This window comes from Notothenia rossii (assembly GCF_949606895.1).
Source record: "Notothenia rossii genome assembly, chromosome: 4".
Taxonomy (NCBI): Eukaryota; Metazoa; Chordata; class Actinopteri; order Perciformes; family Nototheniidae; genus Notothenia; species Notothenia rossii.
The window spans coordinates 36,721,343-36,744,766 of record NC_136902.1 but is presented as its reverse complement, the minus strand read 5'-3'; the positions used below and the strand labels follow the sequence as shown (position 1 = coordinate 36,744,766).

The 23,424-nt window shown below is 40.6% G+C and overlaps 1 protein-coding gene and 2 long non-coding RNA genes across 5 annotated transcripts; 2 read left to right on the top strand and 1 right to left on the bottom strand.

The window, feature by feature from the left end:
* Window positions 1–1,614: 1,614 nt before the first annotated feature.
* LOC307036783 lies at window positions 1,615–7,856 on the bottom strand. Of its 3 annotated transcripts, none has more exons than XR_013807448.1 (7): window positions 6,273–7,856; window positions 5,479–5,557; window positions 5,289–5,397; window positions 5,047–5,135; window positions 4,058–4,182; window positions 2,412–2,601; window positions 1,615–1,932 (listed from the first exon to the last, which is right to left on the bottom strand). It is a non-coding gene; the product is annotated as an uncharacterized lncRNA (long non-coding RNA). The 3 variants fall into 3 exon arrangements; XR_013807449.1 differs by lacking the exon at window positions 6,273–7,856 and adding an exon at window positions 6,058–6,264; XR_013807450.1 differs by lacking the exon at window positions 6,273–7,856 and having other exon boundaries at window positions 5,479–6,046.
* A 2,691-nt stretch (window positions 7,857–10,547) lies between these two features.
* Window positions 10,548–17,814, top strand: LOC307037013 (zinc finger BED domain-containing protein 5-like). The gene is made up of 4 exons (XM_079677728.1): window positions 10,548–13,523; window positions 15,046–15,240; window positions 16,606–16,766; window positions 17,609–17,814. Exon 1 carries the CDS (start codon window positions 12,015–12,017, stop codon window positions 13,056–13,058), a length of 1,044 nt encoding a protein of 347 aa, XP_079533854.1. The 5' UTR covers window positions 10,548–12,014; the 3' UTR covers window positions 13,059–13,523; window positions 15,046–15,240; window positions 16,606–16,766; window positions 17,609–17,814.
* Window positions 17,815–18,173: 359 nt separating this feature from the next.
* LOC307036865 lies at window positions 18,174–20,215 on the top strand. The gene is made up of 4 exons (XR_013807499.1): window positions 18,174–18,348; window positions 18,610–18,677; window positions 19,179–19,222; window positions 20,106–20,215. It is a non-coding gene; the product is annotated as an uncharacterized lncRNA (long non-coding RNA).
* Window positions 20,216–23,424: the final 3,209 nt, after the last annotated feature.

The following is a 23,424-nucleotide window of genomic DNA, read 5'->3' as shown; positions in this document are numbered from 1 at the left end:
GAGATATCTGGATTAAGAGGTTGCTTTTTCTTTGCACAGCATGAAATGAATGGGCTGTGATTTTAGTTTTTTTAAGCAGAGATCAATAATTTGTACGGGCCTCTGAGGATATTGTAAAAATGTAAATGGCCCTTGAGAGGAAAAAGGTTCCCCACCCCTGAACTAAAGACACAGCCACGCAGAAACTGCATCATGTGTACGGCTCCTTATCGGTACTGCAATTTCTGAAGTGCTGGAGCGGCGTTCTTGTGCTCTCCGTCAGAACTGCATCCCTGTCAGTCGGGACATATACCACGTGATGACACGTTAGGCTCGTGTTGTGTTCAAGGACCCTGACCTTAGCCAGGAAAAACAGGCTTGTTTAATTTTTTTGCGGTCTAGATTTCTTACATTTTTCTCTTTTTTGGGTGTGTTTATAAATTACCTCGAGGGCCGTACCAAATTGTCTCGCGGGCCGTATACGACCCGGAGGCCGGAGGTTCCCCACCCCTGCTCTAGACCATTCTGCAGTAGCCCATGCTGCAGCTCTTCCAGTTAAGTGAGACACGATAAACGCCACTTTACCATGGTCAGGAGAGTATCGAGCATCGAGGAAGCTCTCTGGAGGAGCTCTAACCGAGGAGGAGACACTGATGGCTCCTCCGTGGATGCATTTCTGGGAACGGTGGAGGCGTTACGCACGGCCGGACTTGTCTCAGCCAATGACAGCTGGGTCATTCTACAGAAAAGGTGGAATCTGGGTGATACAAATCTTCTGAAATATATTCCTTCTAAACACATCTAAAACCTGTTAAATAGCAATAACTAACTCTTAACTTGATGAATCCACAACAAGTAGAGCTTAAAGTATTTTTATTATTTTTATTATTTTAATACATTATACAATGCTTATTTTGTATAGGAATGTCACTGGTGTTACCAGGAAGAAGAGTAACACCAGTGACAATTTGGAGAAAACACTACCATTTTAACAAAATGGCTGCAATGTGTCAGACCAAATATGGCTTCAGTCAATATCAAAATCGTTTAACTCTTCAATACAATACATTTTCCCATTAAAATGTTCACCCCTAGGGCTATGAAATGAGTAACACTAATGACAGAATTGAAAGACGCACGTACAATTTGAAGATAAAATGACACCTTTAACAACGAAAGTAAGAAGTATCTGACTTTCCTTATGTCTTTGTCCACTGCACTGTCTCAAATAATCTCTTGTTACAGGAGGAACTTCAGAGACAGTACATTACTTCAAAAATAAAAGCGTGTTGTGTAGCAGTAACACCAATGACGTAATTTTGGGTGACTGACATTTATTTGATATTATTAATAATAATTTGCGTTTTTTTTTTACCATTTCAGTGTTATATGTAATGCTTGTAATGTTATGTAAATATAAATTAGAATTATTTATTGAAAAAAAAATCTTTTAAATTAAAACTAAGGTGACCAGATTTTCAAAATGAAAACCGGGGACATTTTGAGTTTTGCGATCAATATATCATTAACATATCTAATTTTCTTCCCTGTTTAAGAAAAAAGGGGGACAATTCTGGATTAATGTAATTCGAACATTTGAACTGTTGGATACAAACAGAAGGAAGATAGCTCATATATGAGACTTCAAAGGTCTTTTATTTTGAAACTGTACATCAGATTGTCCAGATTCTCTCTGAGTGACTAGATGGGGTGTCCTGCTATCACCCTGGAGTGAAATAAGTATTTGATAAGTTGACAGTCTTGCACAACATTAACACAAATTTGAAAACATTTTCAAAACACCCATTACTTCATATATATATATATTTAAGCAGATTCCTTCAACTGTTTCTTTCCGATTTTCACAAGGTCCTGTATTTTTTGTGAAATGTAGTAACTTCTCCCTCTCGGTCTTCTCCACGTTTTGTGATTTCAGCCATCCTCTGAAGCACTCTTGAAAAGAGAAAGGAAAAACAGATTAACTTTTAACTTTGTGTTATGATTACTTAAATATGTGCACTGTGAGATGAAAAAGAAAACATTATCAAATGTTTCTTTTGAACATTCACTGTGATTGGGTCTATTATCCACGCAATACACCGTATTTAATTTTTTTCTTAATTTACATTATTTAATTTCACATTCTGTTCTTGTAAATATCATATTATATTATATTACATGTATATAAACTTTTTGCACTACTTTTTATTTTGTATTTTTGTATTTTATTATATATGTTGCATTGTTGGAGGAGCTCAGGTCAGAAGAATTTCATTGACATTTCTACACTGTAGCTGCTGTGAATATGATGATAAAACCTGCGTAACACATGGTGCCTCTTGTCTGAACAATTTTTTAAGCGATTTGTAATCTATTCTTGTCGACTTGCAGCCTAAATACGAAGATAACTCCACTCTGCTACCACTGCTTACCTCTAATGAGCCTTGGTAGAACTAGTGTCCGAGTCATGGGGTCCAGAACGGACTGAAGACATGTGGAACAGAGGACAGGCATGGTTCGATGTACAGGGAACTGGAACTTTGAACAGGTGTTCTCATCTTTTCTGCCTGAAGATTCACAAGTTCTTGATCAGGTGTTTGATGTGGGCTGGCATGATCCTTTCTGCAGCGATAAATAAAGAAAACAAAGAAGACATTATTAATAATAGTAAGGATGGTAACAACAATAATATTAATATAACTATTTATATAGCACTTACACAATTGCAAAGTGATTCTCACAACAAAAATAAAGAACAAAACAATATCAACAATAAAAAAACTAATGATTATCGGAATGTTAAGAGAAAAATAAATGATAAACATTCTGAGAGGCCGACTACAAAAGGTAGACTCAATGGCTCTTGACGACATCAATGAGCAGTCTCAATAGATGCTGTTGTATAAAAATAAATAGAATAGCTCCAGATTTCTTCTATTTTGTGTTGGACGATTTGTTTTATTGATTGCTGATGGATGCATATATTAGGGCTGTACCCGAATATTCGACTATTCGAATATTCGTTCGTTGGCCAACTATTCGGGTTTCAATTTCATTATTCGGATATTTTTTCCTAAATGTATGCTATCAATAAAGGCGAATTGCCACATTCTTATACTATATTTATACTTTTGAATTACACTGTTAAAATGCGGAAATATATACAATCTCAGCCTGTGCTCCTGACATCGCGTTCACTCACAGTCACGAACGCAAACGGCACGCTTCACACACCTGAACACAAAATGCCAAATATGAGACAAGAAACTGGCCTACCACGGTGGCACAACAACTCTGAAAACTCACCTGGATAATGTAAGTAGTAGCCTAGCTTAGCTTAGCTGTTGTCAAGTTGCCATGATGAAGCTGCTTTATCCGCCGTTTAAACAGTAACGTTACACATGTTAGAAACGCGCACTTACTTTGCTTGGAAAATAGTTGCAAGCAAGCAATCAAATTGTTTTTTTATATTATATATATATATAGTTTTTCAATTTTATCCGAATAGTGAAAATAATAGGAGTAATGTGGGAACATCTGGGGCTAAGGCAGTTATTGGCATACAGTTCGTTCATTTATTTTTCGTTCTTCATTTATTTAAATACTGTTTACTGTATCGGTAACAAGTATTACACTGTTAGGCCTACTGTTACGGCTATGTTATTAAAAGTATTGTTGTTATAACAGAAACATGTGTTTTGTATCTTCAGGTTGTAAAACGTTATGACGGAAATTGGAACCAGATATAGTCCCCGGGCGCTGCACTGCGGCTGGGTTAAATGCAGAGGACACATTTAGTTTTAATGTGTGCAAGTACTGAGACAATAAATAAATATAAATCGTAATAGTATGCTCTTTCTGCGCTTCTGCTTAACAGCGTGTTGTCAGGTGTCTCGGATTCGGAGCGTGTTATGAAACCTTTTGGAAAAAAGATTTTTATAAAAAAATAATAATAATCTCTCCGCACCGAAAATTCGCTGCTGATTACTACCAAATATCCGGAGCCCGAAAAATGGTATTCGGGACAGCCCTAGTATATACAGTTGCAAGAAAAAGTATGTGAACCCTTTGGAATTACCTGGATTTCTGCATAAGTTGGTCATAAAATGGAGGAAGCCACTGCTGTCCAGAAAAAACATTGCTGCACGTTTGAAGTTTGCAAAAGAGCACCTGGATGTTCCACAGCACTACCGGCAAAATATTCTGTGGACAGATGAAACCAAAGTTGAGTTGTTTGGAAGGAACACACAACGCTATGTGTGGAGAAAAAAAGGCACAGCACACCAACATCAAAACCTCATCCCAACTGTGAAGTATGGTGGAGGGAGCATCATGGTTTGGGGCTGCTTTGCTGCCTCAGGGCCTGGACAGATTGCCATCATCGACAGAAAAATGAATTCTCAAGTTTATCAAGACATTTAGCTGGAGAACTTAAGGCCATCTGTCCACCAATTGAAGCTCAACAGAAGATGGGTGATGCAACAGGACAACGACCCAAAGCACAGAAGTAAATCAACAACAGAATGGTTTCAACAGAAGAAAATACGCCTTCTGGAGTGGCCCAGTCAGAATCCTGACCTCAACCCAATTGAGATGCTGTGGCATGACCTCAAGAGAGCGATTCACACCAGACATCCCAAGAATATTGCTGAACTGAAACAGTTTTGTAAAGAGGAATGGTCCAAAATTCCTCCTGACCGTTGTGCAGGTCTGATATGCAACTATAGGAAACGTTTGGTTGAGGTTATTGCTGCCATAGGAGGGTCAACCAGTTATTAAATCCAAGGGTTCACATACTTTTCCCACCCTGCACTGTGAATGTTTACATGGTATGTTCAATAAAAACATATAATTGTTTGTGTGGTTTTAGCTTAAGCAGACTGTGTTTGTCTACTGTTGTGACTTAGATGAAGATCAGAACATATTTTATGACCAATTTATGCAGAAATCCAGGTAGTTCCAAAGGGTTCACATTTCTTTCTTGCAACTGTATATATAGGGTTTATTCAACAGCAGTAAGGCATTAAGTTGCTAAATTAACGTACACTGAACTGTAAAAAAACGTACCACTATTTAGGAAAGGACCTGATCAGGAGGGTTGACTAGTAGGACAGCAAAGAGGTGGTGTCATGTACAACCATTGGTAGATGTTACGCCTGAAAGAAAGATAAGGAAATAAGAGAAGACAGGAGGACAAGCTTTAACCTGAGCCTGTTTTTTCAGTCTTTACAATGCACAGTTGGAAATTACATTCCAAAAGCTAAATTCAAACTCAATACCATAAATAACTGGGTACCAAAGTGCTTTACCTGATAGAACACGTTCCACATGGAGCAGCAACCATCCGGCTGGGCCTTTTGCTGCATATCATCTCCTCCCTCTCCGCTGTTTCCAGTAGATCTCTACTGTCCAATAAAACTGAAATTCCCCAAAAAATCATATTAAAAAAAGTTCAAAACAACAAATTGCTTTTGGCATTGAAATGGATTAGAATCTCACCTTTTTCCTTGATGTCAGGAAGGCCAGGAAGTCGTTCCCTTCAAGTCCGCAACCAGTCATAGGAGTTCAAATGCAAAGCCTGAACGATGACAAGAGCAAGACTTACATTTTACAATTATATTTTTAATTAATACCAGAGCAGTGTGTACATAGTAAGGCATGCAAAGAACAGATAAAATCCCCTGACTGACTCACAGACTTTGGTGATGTCCTCATCTGATAAGGTTTAATTTTTTAGCAGAAAAGTAACATTATTCAAGATATATGTCGGACCCAACTCATTTACAGTATGTTTTGCATCTCCTCAACAATGGTCTGTATCATTGAGTAGAAAAAAACTGTCCCACAATTTCAGGTAGATTAACACACATTTGTAAGAAAAGTTTACAATGAAGCACAAAAACCCTTTTTGTATTAAGCTAGCTGCCACAGAAAGTACAGCTTAACATGCTAACCTTTGGTAGAGAGCTACAGTTAGCTAACTTCATGTTCAACACAACACCTCTAATGGCATTACATTGACGATTTTAAACAAAACGTAACTCTCTCAACTTGTAAGATAACGTTAAGTTAACTTACCCTTAAATAGTATCACGTTTTTCAGGGGAAACACAAACTGCAGAAAACGTTAGATGCTAACTGTTGTTAGCTAAGACATCCGTTAACAGCCGTACGTTTGCCTCCTAGCAAACGTAAGGTTAAGTTAACATTAACGTAACGTTGTAAGAAAGCAAAACGAACCTTTGAGAAAGCTTTTACTCTCTGACTTGGTGAAATTGTGTAGTGTTGCTTACCTCCAGAACGACTTTTAGCGCGTTTCCCAGTAGACAGAGCTGTCAGAGCTGTCAGCGGGTGCCAGCAGCTGCTGGGCGGAGTCACAGAAACGTTCAACTGATCTTCACTCCTCGACCGTTAGTGCCAGTCAAAACAATACCGCTTTGTTTCAACCACTGCCGTCTCTGTCTGTCTGTGTCTGTTTCAGTTTCGCCAGCAAGACTGCTGGTAGACCAGCATAAATACCAGCAGCTTCACCAGCATAGACCAGCTAAAACCAGCATGGACCAGCATCAGTGGCGGCCGGCCCATAGGGGCACTAGGGGCGCCGCCCCACCTCTTCCCACATACAAAAAAAGATATTTAAAAAAATATTAAATTAAAAAAAAAATATAGGCCTATTTCAAAAATATATATATTTTATATTTTTAATTTTTAATGAACAAGGTAAATATCACACAATTGGTATCAGTAAAATGTATAATCTACAATAAAATCTTGTTTAAAATTGTGTTACGATGTCTAAAGTTACTGATAAGTCACATGTTTCCTGCCTGGCCTTGCCCTTGGCATTAGTTTATCATTACGGGGCGCTGCCCCCGAGCCAAACAGCAACAACCAGCACGTTGCAAAAGTCTCAATAGTAAACTGTGCCGCCGAAACATGATTTCAGCCAATCAGCGCCTTCAAATATTTTGGTCACGAGAGCGCTCACGTTGGCGCCCACGTTGCTTACGTGCGTTGACGTGAGTTGTTTTCTAGACTCGTGAGGAACTGGGGTAGTATCTATAGTAACGCAGTGTAGGCGGAGCCGTGACGTTATCTTCAATGAGCTCCCTAGAAAAACAACACAGCCGTTAGCTCTTAGCACTCAGAGCTCAAAGCTCTTCATATCTGTTCAGAAACTAGACAAAAGTTAAACAAGTACAAACCACATACTGTCTGTGTCATGGCGAATACAGTCGCTGGTTTATTTATGTCTGTATAGACAAGTTTACGCGCCAAACCACGGGTAGCGCCATAACCCTACACAAATGCACTTCATTTCCGCCGGAAGTCTTTTGCACAGCGTCTGTCGGTGTAAACCGGTGTAAACAGTCAGACGGGCACTGGTGTAAACACAGCGATTTCGATGCTAACAGTGATGCTAGCTTGGGAACACGATTCTACTTCTTTGACTGGAGATGGCGTTACTCTCCCCCACCCGAATTCAGTGCAAAACTGGGAGGATAACATGACGACGTGGCCCAGCATAACGTACAGCAAAATTTGCTCCTACTTCGTTCAATCCATGGCAATAGATGGAAAAGCAATGGACAGTCTGAAGGCATATCATAAGGCTGCGCACATTCTACTTTGCCCACATGCTCCCGAAAATTGTTGACGATTTTGTTGAGGGAAGGTTACAGTTCTGCAGTAAATATCTCAGCATTTTAAAACCAAAATAAACTGCCTTATTTAGGTCATGCCCACAGGAGCCAACAGTTGTCTGTTGTTTACATAATGCACAATTTACATGATCTCTTTATGCTGTGCAATATATCATATGTGCCTGTACTGTTTGAGTGAAAATAAAGTTTGATGTAATTTAATTTCATTATTGCACTGTTATTGCATTATTGCATTTCATATGTTCCTTAGAGTGCTACAATTTCTTTTAACACAGTTCATCATTCATATTAAGCTCATACTGTACATAAATAACACTGAATTAATTAATTGTTGAGAGGAAACTAAAGAAATGGCTTCAACAAGAAAGATCACATGTTTAATCCTAACAGGTATTACAAATTAAAATATAAAAGCAGCCCACACAATTACATCACTATGAAAATATTCATATATAATATTAAAAAATACAATGCATGCAGTATTTGTTGTGTTTATCTGTATTTAATGAACAACATGGCTGGGTGCTGGGTGCTGGTTTGTGGTCGTAGCACTCTCTATCTAACCACTCGTTCAGGTGCTTTCTCGAGTGATTGCAACCAACTACCGCACACGTAGTTCCCGAACCACTTTTCTTCATGTTGTAATTGTTATATCCTCTTTGTCTCTGCGATATCAGTGCTTTGTCGGCACAACGGAGCTAGCTAGCAAAACAAACCCAGTCCGCCAAAACGGAAGTGCATTGCATCGAAGGGAGGAGTTCAGGATGTAGAGCGGAAACGGCTCAATAACTTGTGTATAGGCCGTTGTTGTGAGTATGGACGGTCGGAGCATTTAAAACGTTAGCTTAGCCAAATCTCCATTAGAAAACACGCATTTTAAAAGGTTTTTCGCCTGCAGACTTGTCAAAGCCTTAATTCATGGTTTTTACTATCCGGTATCAGTATGTTGTTACTTCGGCATCATTTTGAAACGTGTATTACAATTAAATCACGGTCAAATATGTTCATCTTGTTGTAGTTGTAGCCCCCTTGACAGCGATTCTCTCTAGTTTTAGACTGCGGTCAAGCCAGCCTCCACTCGGAAAAATACCTTTTTTAAAAGACCTTTGGGGACAGGGATTATAGCTCATATATGAGACTTCAAAGGTATTTTATTTCGAAACTACATCAGAATGTCCTGCTTTCTTCTGAGTGACTAGATGGGATGTCCTGCTATCACCCTGAAGTGAAATGAGTCTTTGATACTGGACAGTTTTTGTTTTATTCTCATCTAAACACAGAGGGATGATTTTTTTTTACTCTACCGTAATGCATAGGATATTCGCGCACCGCAATATCACGTGAGGGCTGGCTTGACTAGGTTTTCCCGAGTGGAGGCTGGCTTGACCGCAGTTAGTTTAGCATACTCAGCCCGACTCAGCCTGGTTGTTCCTGGCCCTAGAACCACGATTTTATGGGGCCATTACATCACCAGAAGTCCCAATTTAAGGGGTCATTTCTCCCAAAAAAAAAAAGTGTACTCACTATATCAACAGCCCCACCAAACATATTTTCTACCAGCCGCCACTGACCAGCATGACATCCATTCAGGGCTATGCTGGTTTAGCTGACCAGGCTGGTCTTGAACCAGCAAGAACAGCCTGGCCAGCTTGTCCAGCCTGGTAAACCAACTAAACCAGCCTAACACCAGCCTAACACCAGCTAACACCAGCTAAAACCAGCAACCATCTTAAACCGGTCTATGCTGGTTTTTTCAGCAGGGAGGCCAATATAAACGGGGACTATCCCCGGAAAACGGGGACGTCTGGTTAGCCTAAACCAGTGGTTCCCAACCTGTGGGCCGCGGCCCCCTGGTGGGCCGCGAAGGTATTGCAAGTGGGCCGCCAAATCTTTTCCAAAATAGTATGATTTTTGTGGGGGGGAAATCAGATAAAAATATACAGAATAATATTTAAAATGATATAAAAAATGTAATTATTCTTTTCATCATTGCATTTTTCCTTAAAATATTAGATATGTGACGAGCAGAGAGATAGGAACATTTGTTGTAATCGGCCGGACTACTTTGCTGCGGGACCGGCGGGACAGCTCTGCACTTGATTGATGCTGATTGTGTAAACTGTAATTAAGTTAGAGTAGAGCAGAGTATTAAAATGGATAGCTGGCTAGCAACAGGGAGTATTAAAAGGAAAGAGAGACCAGAGGCTGTCAGTGAATCGACCGGTGATCTCCTGGCCGTCAAACAAAAAAGAAGAGTTCGAAGAAAGTACAGTGCTGAGTACTTAGCGCTGGGATTTTTTTGGACAGGCACAGAAGCTGAGCCGTTACCGCTGTGTGTCGTGTGCTTTGAGACTTTGTCAAACGAAGCCTTGAAGCCATGTAAACTGCGCCGTCACCTCGAGACAAAACATGGACAATATGCGACCAAGCCGCGGGATTTTTTTCAGAACAAGCTCAGGGAGTATCAGAGCAAAAAGAAGGTAATTGAGCATATGGGCTGTGAGAACACAAATGCTGTGGAAGCGTCTTTTCGGGTCTCCCAACTCATTGCCAAAGCTGGAAAACCACACACCATCGGCGAGGATTTAATTCTTCCCGCTGCAAAACAGATCGTTCAGGTGATGTTGGGAGAGAAGGCAGTGCAGCCTATCAACCTCGTTTCATTGTCGGATAATACGGTCAAACGAAGGATTGATGAAATGGCAGATAATGTGTTGGAGCAGCTGATCCAAAGCGTAAAAGAGAGCCGCTTTTACGTGCTCCAACTGGATGAGTCAACCGACGTCGCAAGTCTGGCAAACCTGCTTGCTTATGTGCGATACGAAAATGGTGGCGAGATAAAAGAGGAGTTTTTATTTTGTAAACCTCTGCCTACTAGAGATGTTAAGATTCACCGATTCGCATCGGTGCACCGGCATAAACGTTCAAGATGCGAGTGCACCGGTTGAAAGAGTGCACATCGGCTACAGTTTGGGTTGAACTCGCGATGCATCGATTGCGTAGCGTCTTTGCATCGGTAAAAAACCGATTCATTCATATAAAATCCCCTTATCTTGTCAACGTTCAGCAGAGACGATCTTTGATATTTGCTTCGCCACTACGGAGAACGAGAGTCTCAGTTATCAACACACACGGAAGTTGAGGAGAAAGAGAAACACAGCGCACCGAAAAATACCTACAAATCAAACGTTTGGCAACACTTCGGATTGTTCAAGAAAGACGGTGTAATAGTCATTTATGCTATATAGTTGACCGCAGGTCATGGAGAGTAATAAGGTATCCGTAGACCTTTGTATGAGGTATCTTTATTACGTAACAGGTCTACAGCCATGATACATAGATCCGTCCTAGATGCGGACTTGCATACACACAGTATCACTCCGCAGCCGCACCCCATCACTAACGTCCTGATGGTATATGTGCGCGGCACTATTACTACAGACGGTCAACTTGAAAAATCACTCGCAAATTGTTAACGATGCCGAGCCGCTTTAAAGTACACAAGTAGTTCGAGGAACTTAGCGACGCACATAAAGAGGCGACATGGGGTCTGCGGCTGAAAAGAGAAACCTGAAAGTGAGACATATGAGTTGAATCACTCAGTGAGGTGTTCTGTCAGAGAGAGGTGTTTAGCTTACAGCAGCCTGTGACGGCCAATAATAATTTAAATGTCTTCCTTACTGTAAGCAGTTATGAAATACCTGTTTGTGAAAGGTTATTTGTTTTCTTTATTGTTCAGATAGAAACCAATGCTTTCTGCTCACTGGTGAGTTAGCCTCTGAGTGTTAAGCACATCAGGCTGGCAGCTGTATGGGCATTGCTCTATGGTAGCTGTTATTTGCACATTGTTAATCATGAGCAATGCATCCTTACATTGTTTAACTGTGAGGTGTTATACAATTGTACTCTGGAGAGCTTTTAAAGGTAAAAAAAATAAACGGCATGATGGGATGTGCAGTACCAAATATGTAAAGCACTTTTTTGTTAATGTATGATTTGCTGCATATAAGGAATAAAACAAAAATCCTCTGTCGTACCATATTGAAGTATCATTATTTTTGCATCGTGTTGAATCGCATCGTATCGTCCCGAATCGCATAATGTTGAATCAAATCGTATCGAACTGTATCGCAACAGGGGTGAATCGTATCGTATCGCATCGCCTGGTGTTTCAAAGGTATCGTTAATGTATCGTATCGTGGCAACGTATCGAGATGCGCATCGCATCGGCCTCAGTGATGGAGATGCACATCCCTACTGCCTACCCGTTCAACTGCTGAGGCCATTTTTCACACTGTGAACACTTTTATTGTTTCCAATGGGATTGACTGGTCCACATGTGTTGGATTGAGCACTGACGGAGCCCGTGCAATGCTGGGACAGCACAGCGGGGTTGTCCGACGTGTGAAAGCGGTGGCTCCGCGGGCAACATCTGTCCACTGCAGCATACACCGTGAAGCACTTGCTACAAAGAAAATGCCCCCGGATCTGAAGACGGTTTTAGATGAGGCGGTCAAAGCTGTCAACTTCATCAAGAGCCGTCCACTGCAAACACGTTTATTTGCGGTGTTATGTGGAGAGATGGGCAGTGATCATCACCAGCTACTGTTACACACTGAAGTGCGGTGGCTCTCCCGAGGCAAAGTCCTGACGCGACTGTTTGAGTTGCGTGATGAAGTGCATGTGTTTTTTCTCGACACAACGTTTGAACTCGCACACCGCTTCAGGGATTTTGAGTGGTTGGCTAAGTTGGGTTACCTGGCTGATATTTTCAGCCACTTAAATGGACTCAACCTCGGTCTTCAAGGGATAACAGTGAACATATTCAATGTCCAGAATAAAGTTGAAGCAACCATAAGAAAGCTGGCGCTGTGGGCTAAGCGTGTCGAGCAGTCAAACTATGACTCGTTTGAAAATATGGCTGATTTTCTGACAACGGAACAGAGTCCACTTCCCATCACCGTGAGCAACGCTGTCAGAGAGCACCTGCAAGGTTTGAGGACCCAGCTGCGCGCATACTTCCCCATCCCAGATGTGCAGTACAACTGGATAGAAAACCCATTCGCCAGCCACAGTGATGAGGCTCTCGCTGCTTTGAGTGCAAAAGAGCAAGACAGTCTCCTGGATCTCTCTTGTGACACCGCGCTGAAGCTGATCTTCTCACAGAAGCACCTGACAAACTTCTGGCTTCATGTTGCTTCTGAGTACCCTGATCTGGCTAACAGAGCTGTGAGATTCCTGATGCCTTTCCAAACGACGTACCTCTGTGAGACTGGATTTTCTGCACTCGTGGGATTAAAAACTAAGTACAGAAACCAACTGAATGTTGAGCCAGATCTTCGACTGAAACTTTCATCCATTGTGCCAGACATCAAACATCTGGTTGCCGCCATGCAACACCAGCCGTCTCATTAGGTGAGTCAACATATTGTGGGCCCAACAAGTCCTCCAACTAATACGACCAAATAGGTCGATTGTTTTCCTCGTTTTCCGACCCATTAATACGACCCAGAGCAGCGTTTTCAATCAACGGGTGCGTCAGCCTGTATACCTTTACGACCCACGGGCGCGTTTTAAATCAACGGGAGGCGGCGTAATGACGTACAACGTCCTCGACAACTTCTGTTAACAACCATCGTTTTTCAGACACGTACACTCTTCAAAAATCACGGCTTTCTGTCGTAGAACAAAACGTGATCCGCCTCTTAAATTTGTGTCGACCACAGACCTTATTTCGAGCTATTTTCCCAAATCCTATGGAGAAATCTCATTGGTTCTGACGCGAGGGAACCGGAAGTGGTCAAATGCTAACTCACCGGGGTTTTGGACTCGTCACTGCATCAGACAACATCCATTTATTTCCCAGACAAGCTAATAAACGTGAGTAGTCAGATATCAAAAGTATATTCATTTTGGGATATGTATTATGTTGTTTTATTTTGTCGTCTAGTACAGTGACTAAGATTACTATGTTTACCTAGGAATAATGATAGCAAAGCTAAATTAGCCAAAAGTAGAATCAGCTAACGTTAACGTGAGCATGGAAGTTATGTGATCCATCGGTTCATGCGGTTGATCCAAATGTTATCAAACGTCACATTCTTTATAACTATATTAAATACTATTTATCTATTAAGTGAAGAGTGACCAGGGGTGTAATACTGCCGGAACACCGCTCCGGCACCTAAAACGGGGATGGTTGTTAGCATCTGGTGCTAGCTAGCTATGATAACGGATAGGCTAAGAGGCTAATGTACCTAATGTAATGTTTACACAGTTAACTTTAGTCTAAGTTATCTCAGTGGGTCTGAAACAGTTTGGTCACCATATATGGAAATACATATTTCCAAGGCACACTTTTATATTATTGTAATGTTCCACAATAGGAGTCGGAAATTCAAGTTCTTAGGTTCAATAGCTCCTTTGGTAGTATACAAATACAGGTTCATAGGTCACAGGTTGCAGGTCGCAGGTTCAACGTCACACAGCACCCTAAAAAAAAATCGAATGAATCTAAAACATCGATGAAATCATTACAATTCATACTATTGGACATACAACAAATGCATAAAAAAACAAAACAGTAAATAGTTAAATATGCACAAAGATACATTTAAAAAAAGTATTATTCTTATCATTTTTTTTATTATTGAAATGTATACAGTTAAGTTTCATATGGGTGTTGACAGATGTATCCATAGATTTAGTTAATTTTGCCCTCAAGTGCACAAGATTGATGCATTTAACTTCACGGGGGCCTCCGGACCCCCCTAGAGGACATGAGGTCCACCCCCACTTAAAACATATTCACATGGATAGGATACTAAATACATGTGCACACTTTTTATATAGTAACCTTTGTACCTCAGCAGGAGGGAGTTAGTTTATAAAGGTCCTTCACTGATCACTTAACTATCACGCAGCTGTGTGCAGCATTTACTGTAAGAATCACACATTTATTCAATAATGCAGACTTAATAAATGACCATTCTTTGTTGATTCTGGCTGGAGTGTTAATTGACAGTAGTTACATAAGCTTCAAAACAAGCCACAACTGCGCGTGCACACGTGCAGAACTTATAGAATTAGCAATACACCCCTGCTAATGATGATTTTAGTATTATTTTCTGTGATGATGGAGCATCAACTTTTGGATCAACCAGATATTTACAGATTAGGGTTGTCCATAACAGTCAATTTAAACATGTGACTGACTCTGTATAACATTGTTTTCCTTACTCTTGTGATTTTTGTTCATCCTATCTAAAAGATAAAAAAACATGAGTTCATTGTTTTAACAAGATTTTTCACGATATAATAAAATACATGAATCCTGTAAACATTTGTAGTATAGTATTCTTATTTTTGGTATTCCCTGACATTATCTGTGTTTCTGTTACAGATGCCTACTCAAAAAGTGTGCCAGACATGCAGGCAAAGCATAGGAGTAGCAAGTAAAAAATGCAAACAATGTGGTGCCATCCAACCCTACAAAGAGAAACTCTCCAAGCAAAAAGAAAAGGTTGCACAGGAGTGGAAGGCCACGCAACAGAAAAACCACAGTGTCAACAAAGTGTATGACTCGACACATTTACTGGTAAGCTTTTTTCTCTTGCAGATGTCAGTTATCATAAAAAAGTGTGTAAATAATCCCTGATCTTAATCTTTTTATACAAATTGTTAAATTACTGAATTGATTTATACTTTCCAACAGTCGCCCTCATTTACTTTTTAAAAATAATCCTAATTTCTTAAGTAAGTTTATGTGAGAAGTACAGACTAGTGCACGATTACTGCACTTCATGTAATGTGTTAAGCAAAATTGTTGTCACCGTTGTATTTAAAGCTGTAAAGGCATAACACATTTTTTCGAACTGATGTTAGATAGTGTTTGTACTTGCAAGCACCCAGTTTTAGTAAAACATTATTTCTTAACCAGAAGTAACATAGTTCAGGCCAGTGGTAATTCCTAGAATCAGAGCTTCAATGTACATGTTTTTCTAATTATATCTTACAAAAAAACCTGCATTTTGGTGTTTTATATTTTATTTTGGAACTTCATGGTATGGAAAACACATAATTATGTGACTATGGTTTCCAAAAGAAAAATAAATGAAATATCATATACATTTTTGAATAAATGGTAAAACCAAGAATGTCACAGAATCAAAACCAGCCCATATTAATATAGTGCTTGAAAGACAATCAAGACCTGGAAAGAGTTAGTATTAATAAAGAGGCCCTTAAAAGCACTTTCATTAAGCTTACCAGAGTCTCTGACTTTGAGCCGTGTTCGAACAGTCATTTCAAAATTCCCCTGTAACACCAGCTTTACATCTGAAGTGCTGTTAATGCGGAACTTTGAACCTGAAATGATATAGGTTATAGCTTGCTGACATGTTTCAAAGCTAAATGTAGCTTATTCAGATATCTGAATGTGAGAATTAAATGGACAAATATTAGGCATGCCAGAAACTGACCATGATCAAAATCGGACAGCCCTGGCGAATATTAATTGATTATTCGCCGCCGAATTGAAACTAAGCCAGGAAAAAAAAAAGAAATACATAAATAATAATAAAAATATATATAAATAAAATCGAATTTTAAAAATAATTTTCGATTATGGAGACTGTAACGAATATTCGAAAAATAGAATAATCGCTGGCATCCCTAACCCATATAAAAATAACTATGCCCATGTAAAAAAAACTCAAAGTGAACCCGAGCTCGATAAACTTCTTTTTTTTTTACACTTCTTTTTTAGGGGCTCCCCTAAAAGGGGTCTAAAATCACACCTGGTTAATTGTGGGGTGCCTTCCTCAATGTGCACACGTATCACATCAGTGCATTTTTCACTTATGCAAAATAAATGGAGTTATAATGGCTTTAGGTGTGTGAAAATGTTTAGAACTGTTGTGTACATAATATTTCTTGTTTTTTTGTGTCCATTGTGTTCCAGCTTCACAAATGGAAAATGTTAGATCGGCGTCCCATCCTCCTTCTTGCCAAGAGAGGCACAAATGGTTTTTGCCGATTGCATCTGTCCATGGCAAATCGAGACAGAAGATGGTAACAATGCACTTGTTACCATAAAGAGGATTTACGAAAGCCTAATTAATGGTAAAGTATACAAATCTGCATGCTATATTTCAGCAATTTATCTGTTAACATGTTTTGTAAATTAGTTGCTCAGTTATCTGGTTTTAAATGTAAAAAAAATGTGAATCACTGTTTACCAAGTAGTACAAATATGTCGTTATGTCTTGTTTTGTCAGTTAAAGGGCCCATGTCATGCTTTTCTGGTTATTACCCGTCCCCTTGTGTGTTATGAAGCTTTTCCTGCATGTAAACGGTCTGCAGAGTCACAAACCCTCAAAGTACACCCTGTAGCGAGTAAAACTCTAACACAGAAAATACCTGTCTATGCTGCTCTTTTTCAATTTTTTTCTTCCTGAGTATAGTGACGTAACGGGCATAGTGACGTACCGGCTCACACACACACACTCACTCAGCCTTATCTTTTCTCAGCCGAGGCTCCGCGGATCTCCTCACGCACACACGCACACACACTCACAGCCTGGCTGTGAGTGTGTGTGTGTGTGTGTGTGTGTGTGTGTGTGTGCGCTCAGGCTGAGTTCCTCGCTGTCTCGCAGACCCCACACAGCAACCAGGAAACAACACCAGTAATCCAGCTCACACTGTCTGCTCCTCGAGCCTCAAAGGGCGGAGCAGCGAGCCCCCCAACGTCCCGCCAACACGGCACCCAGACCCCACGCAGCATTCTCATCTGTTTGTCCTTACTGGTGTCATTTCCTGGTTGCTAACAAACGCCATTGTAACACAGAATCACTGATGTTCCGCTGTTTCATTTTTAGCTGTAATTACTCAGATTATAAATGTATATGGCGGATTATACTTGGTCATTTACTCACCATGCGTCTACTTTTTTTTCTTCTCAATAGTGACTTTGGCAGTTGAACCTGAGGGCCCTTGTACCACACAGGCAGAAATGGCCGCAGACCCAGGATCAGACTTGTCTGTACCTCTTACCACCGAGACTGACACTGAGTTCACTCTCTTCCTCACTCCTGTGTCCTCCGGCCTGACTCCTGCTCTCTCCTCCGGGCTGACTCCTGCTCTCTCCTCCGGCTGACTCCTGCTCTCTCCTCCGGGCTGACTCCTGCTCTCTCCTCCGGGCTGACTCCTGCTCTCTCCTCCGGGCTGACTCCTGCTCTCTCCTCCGGGCTGACTCCTGCTCTCTCCTCCGGGCTGACTCCTGCTCTCTCCTCCGGCCTGACTCCTGCTCTCTCCTCCGGGCTGACTCCTGCTCTCTCCTCCGGGCTGACTCCTGCTCTCTCCTCCGGGCTGACTCCTGCTCTCTCCTCCGGCCTGACTCCTGCTCTCTCCTCCGGCCTGACTCCTGCTCTCTCCTCCGGGCTGACTCCTGCTCTCTCCTCCGGCCTGACTCCTGCTCTCTCCTCCGGGCTGACTCCTGCTCTCTCCTCCGGCCTGACTCCTGCCCTCTCCTCCGGGCTGACTCCTGCTCTCTCCTCCGGGCTGACTCCTGCTCTCTCCTCCGGCCTGACTCCTGCCCTCTCCTCCGGGCTGACTCCTGCTCTCTCCTCCGGGCTGACTCCTGCTCTCTCCTCAGTGTCTTCCTCACAGAAAAGAAGACCAACGAGGAATAAAGTGGCAATTAATGGTATGTGCGGGTTAATTAGTAATTATCTTATTTACATCGACTGAAACTGTGTTTGATTTTGCACATTGAATTAGTTAAAGAGAGAGAAAACAATCATCGGTACAATTAGAATACATCACCTTTTGTTTTGTTTAAGACTTTGCAGTATCAAAAGTCTCAGTGCCATTTTGAACAGTTTAATTGAGCACAATGTGATGTTAGGCAATGTTTAGGAGGTTATTGCTGAACTTCAACTTATTACCATCTTTTAATTCCTTGCAGAATGTCCCATTCATCAAGGGTCAGACACTTTCCCCTACAAAAAACTACTGAGGGAACGAATCAGGGAGGTTTGTTTAGAAAATATTTTTAAATAAATAAACAATGACAATAATGTTTCCGTGGAACCAAGTCTTATCTTATTGGATTTTCGTATACTTTGTTTAAAAGGTGTGTTTCAGTCTTAAGCATGACTGCTAATGTAAATATTGAAATTACAGTAACAATAATTTATTATTAATTTAAGGTTGAGGTACTTGTGTAATGCTTCATGTCGCATTAATGCATCATGTCCAGCCATTTATTTGTATATTACATTTTTTCTTGTAATCCTTTGTAGGTGAATTCCTATTCTTGGCAGTACAAATATTTTTTAAAATAATAATAGTATTCCAAAATATTAAACTGATGGGGAAAATGCTATTGACTATGTTACAGTCCTTCATATGTTTGAGTTAATCGTACCTACTATTATTTCAAATTATCATTTGATTTCACTGGACTTTTTGTATTTACATGTATGACATTTGAAAAAAATGAAGTTTACCTAAAATCTGTGTTTCTTTACTCAGGGCCATACCGAGGTGTTGGTGCAGTGGCAGTCTTGCTCTGGATGGTATGTATCTAATCTGAAGTTTCCTTCAGTGTAGCTGATGGGTCTGGCAGAACAGGGGCCACAAAGTAGTCTTACCAACCAACTTCATCAACCCTGAGATCACTAACTTAAACATTTTGGGTTCCTCAGCAGTAAATTGAATTTAGTTGATCACATGGGGGTGGGGAGCCATGTCATCAATGGCCCTATCAGACGTTTGCGCCATAAAGTAAGACATCCAAGTTCTCTGCCCTTCGTCATTCAGACATCGCGCCCTAGAAACGCTGTCTGATTGTAACACATAAGCAGGGAAGTAGCCTACATTGAAATAGAAATTAAAATATACAATAGAGTTTATCATTGATCTATATCACTAAAGGTTAAATGATTGATATGTGAGGCTGGATGGTATTTGATCTCTTTTGTAATTACTGACTTGTTACATTTGTTCTTAACAATTATACTATAAGTATAGTTAGTAGTAATAAGTAGTATTATTTCTGTGTGCAGTCTTGCAGGCAGTTGTCTAAGTTTAGTGCTGTATGTTTGGGCATTGATAAGACAGCAAATTCAAAGAATTGGTCAAATGAAACATTGACTTTGAAATAAAAAATGTACCTTGTATTATATATGATGTACGTGTTATATATAAATATATACATTATACTGCACTTTCATCATGATATTTTTGAGTGACTTAGTATATCTTCTCATTTGAAATAGCATTGTCAGCATACTGTAGAACTACATATTCCAAAAAGTAATACTTTTTGCTGTGTCAGTATTGTCATACTGATATTCTGTACAAACTGTGAAGTCCATTGAGACAAATGTAACATTTGTGATATTGGGCTATATAAATAAACATTGATTGATTGATTGATTGACTGTTTCTGTTTTACAGTGGGGCGAAGTGGAAAAATTCCTGGGAGCCAAAGGAAAACTTTTCCAGTTAAATATGGCTGACTTTTTTTTTTCTATTTTGGAGTAATAAAATACATATAAAAAAACATCTATGTAAGTGTTGTGCCTATTTGTGTTCTTATGTTATCAGTGAGCTGAAGCCAAGACAAATACAAATATGTTTTAAGTGTATCCATACAAACTCATTCTCTAAAACTGTCATGATTGGTCTGTTGTGAATGACACCCATGAGGAAAAAGGTCCAATACATTATATCACATCGGCAGGGCTGTGATGTGATGAGGCCCTCGCGAGCGTCGACGGGGGGGTGGTGTGTAAACCCTGGACACACCAAGCCGATTACAGCTAGTGGAGCCTCGCAGCAGAAACTGTGGCGCGCTCAATTGCGCCGCATTTGCGCATCAGATGAGGCTCCCTTCACAAGATGAGGGCGAGAGGCAGACGCAGTCTGTGTGATCGGCGTGTATGGAGGGGCGGGCCTGCACATCGGCATATCACAGACTGGTGCATACATTGTACAGGCGGCAATTTGAAATGGAACGCAGCCCACACACGGCAGACAAACCCAAACACTTTTGGAACACGCCACCTCCAGACACATTAACATGCACTCCCCTAACTTTCCCCTAATCTGACATTGTATTTCATTCCATAACATATAAATATACTGTTCACCCATGTGAAACACACACACTGAAACCAAAATAATTTACAAACATGTGAAAATCTTTCATATGCGATGGAAACTTCTGAAGCAATGGAAACAGGAGTCAGAGAGACACGAGGAGAGCAGGAACTTTGATGGCAAACTGATGGTTTATTCACAAGACATGTTGTGTGCCACGAATTGACACAAAAGATGCCAAACCAATTCTGAAGATCTCTACCCCAGACCCATATTTAGCTAGTTCTGAGAGAAGAATCAACATTGTGCATAACAAGATAAAACCAACACCTCTATCAGCTGACGCCAATAGGCAGGAACAGGGAGACAAAACACTGAGAGCACAGTAGCCAAGGCTACAGGTGCCTGTGCTCAGTCAGGACAAGACCTGGGGGGTATACCACGAAACTGGTTCAACCTAACCTGGATATGTTTGAGTTAGCCGGTTGGCCTAATCCAAAACATACGCCCTCTCGCTAAACGGCACTACGACACGGGTTATCAAGTGGATCGCTCAAGCCAGCCGTGCCTATCTAGTTAGGTGCGCGTTCACATAAAAGGGGTAGTATTTGGAGCATTCGACCAATCACAAACATGGAGAAGCGTACTGACAGCGCAGCGCGTATACTTCCTGAATGAAAAGTCAACTATATAATTAGACAAATATGAAGACTTTAAACATCCATGACTCAAACACTTTATCCAGGATAAAAGCCACATAGCTGCACCTGCAAGGTGAACACAGCTGGTAAAAGAAAAAGTGTTTGAATGCGTACATTAACAGGTTTATGATATGCCCCGTCTAAGACACGATCTGACTTTAATTACATTTGACTCGAGTGTTTCGTAATGTGTTGCTTAAAATAATACTTCTGCATACAGTATGTGACACTGTAAGTGTTGCACGGCCAGATACGGCTCAGCTGACTCAGATAAGGAGATATATGATACATTATGATGTGATGCCGCGGACTGTACTGTTACTTTGATCCAGTTACTTATGTTGTGGCAGATATTTAATTAAGCTTTCTTAACGCTAATGTTATAATAGTCAGATTGCTCTGAAGATGGGAGGTGATATTCTATTAATGTTCACATTCACACGTGAACACGTTTGGTTCTATGCAAACTCAGTAATATCCATTGTGATACAGTTATAAGGCCTTCACAAGAGACTGTCAGTGGAGATTAAAGGGGATCAGGAGCTCACGTCTTCTCAGAGTCCTTGGTATCTGGCTTGATGATTGTCTCACATTTCTAAACTTCATGTCAATAACCTGCTTAAAAAGCTGAGGGTTAGGCTAGGTTTCTTCTACAGGAACAAGTCCTGTTTCTCTGCTTGAGGCCAGGAAAAGGCTAGTCACTGTGACCTTTTGACCTGTGCTGGACTATGGTGATTTGATCTATATGAATGCACCTGCCAATTGCCTGGTCAAGTTAGATGCTGCGTATCACAGTGCACTGAGATTTGTGACAAACTGTAAAGCATTAACCCATCACTGTACCCTGTATGCAAGGGCTGGTTTGCTTTCACTAACTGTACGGAGGCTCAGTCACTGGTACATTTTTATATACAAAGCCATGTTAGGGAAACTTCCATCTTATATCTGCTCCCTGATCTCACGAAAAATTGTAAGTGGCTACTGCCTGAGATCGAATGCTGTGGTTTTATTAAATGTGCCAACTGCTAGGACTGTCTTAGGGAAGACAGCTTTTAGATGCGCAGCTCCTCTGTCTTGGAATAGTCTGCAAATTAAATGGAAACTGAGCAATCTGGTGCCACTAAATGTTTTTAAAGCTCGGTTGGATGCTACTCAATCGGAAGCTATTGGTACCTGTTTATGTGGATAGTTATGTAAATGGTGCTGTATGATGTCCTTTTGTTGTTCTGTTTATGTTTTTATGTTTCGTGTGGAACCTACTTGAGCAGGTCTCCCTTGAAAAAGAAATCAATGATCTCAATGGGATACACCTGTATAAATAAAGGTTTGAAATTAAATGAAATGAGAGTCATCATCATCATGTTCTCTCTGCTGCTGCTGCTGCTGCTGCTGGCAGCTGGAAGTGAGTCAACACTTATTATACTGCTGTTTAACAGGATAATCTGTCATATAACTTTTTTTTGTATTTGTACAGGTGTGAAGTGTGAACAGTTGACACAGCCAGCTTCTGTGACTGTGCAGCCAGGTCAACGTCTGACCATCACCTGTCAGGTCTCTTATTCTGTTAGTTAATAATAATAATAAAATTCAATAACATGCTTTAACCACTAGGTGCCCGTTTATCAGCTGTGCACCGTTATGGTGTAAATACTGCCTATCTACCAATTGGATCCAATATAAAAGTCAGCCGAATTACTGTTGATATTGCAAGGAGACATATTGTGTGAAAATAAATCTAAGATGTTGTTAAATGGCTGATATATTTGTGATCCACGTCACGTTTTCAGTTTTGGCGGCAGTTCTTCCTGTTTGTATAGAAGTCTTCTCATCAGGGCTCTATAAATAGATAACTACGGCAGATATGTAATATGTAATGCAGCCGAACCATGTATTACAATGCCGTTATGTGATTAGCTCCAAAGAGAAAAGCAAGCAAACTCGGAATAAAGTATTATTATTTTTTTTTTAAATGT

Coding starts and splice junctions, on each gene's coding strand:
- LOC307037013 (XM_079677728.1), top strand. CDS start 12,015: ATGCTGGGACAGCACAGCGGGGTTGTCCGACGTGTGAAAGCGGTGGCT.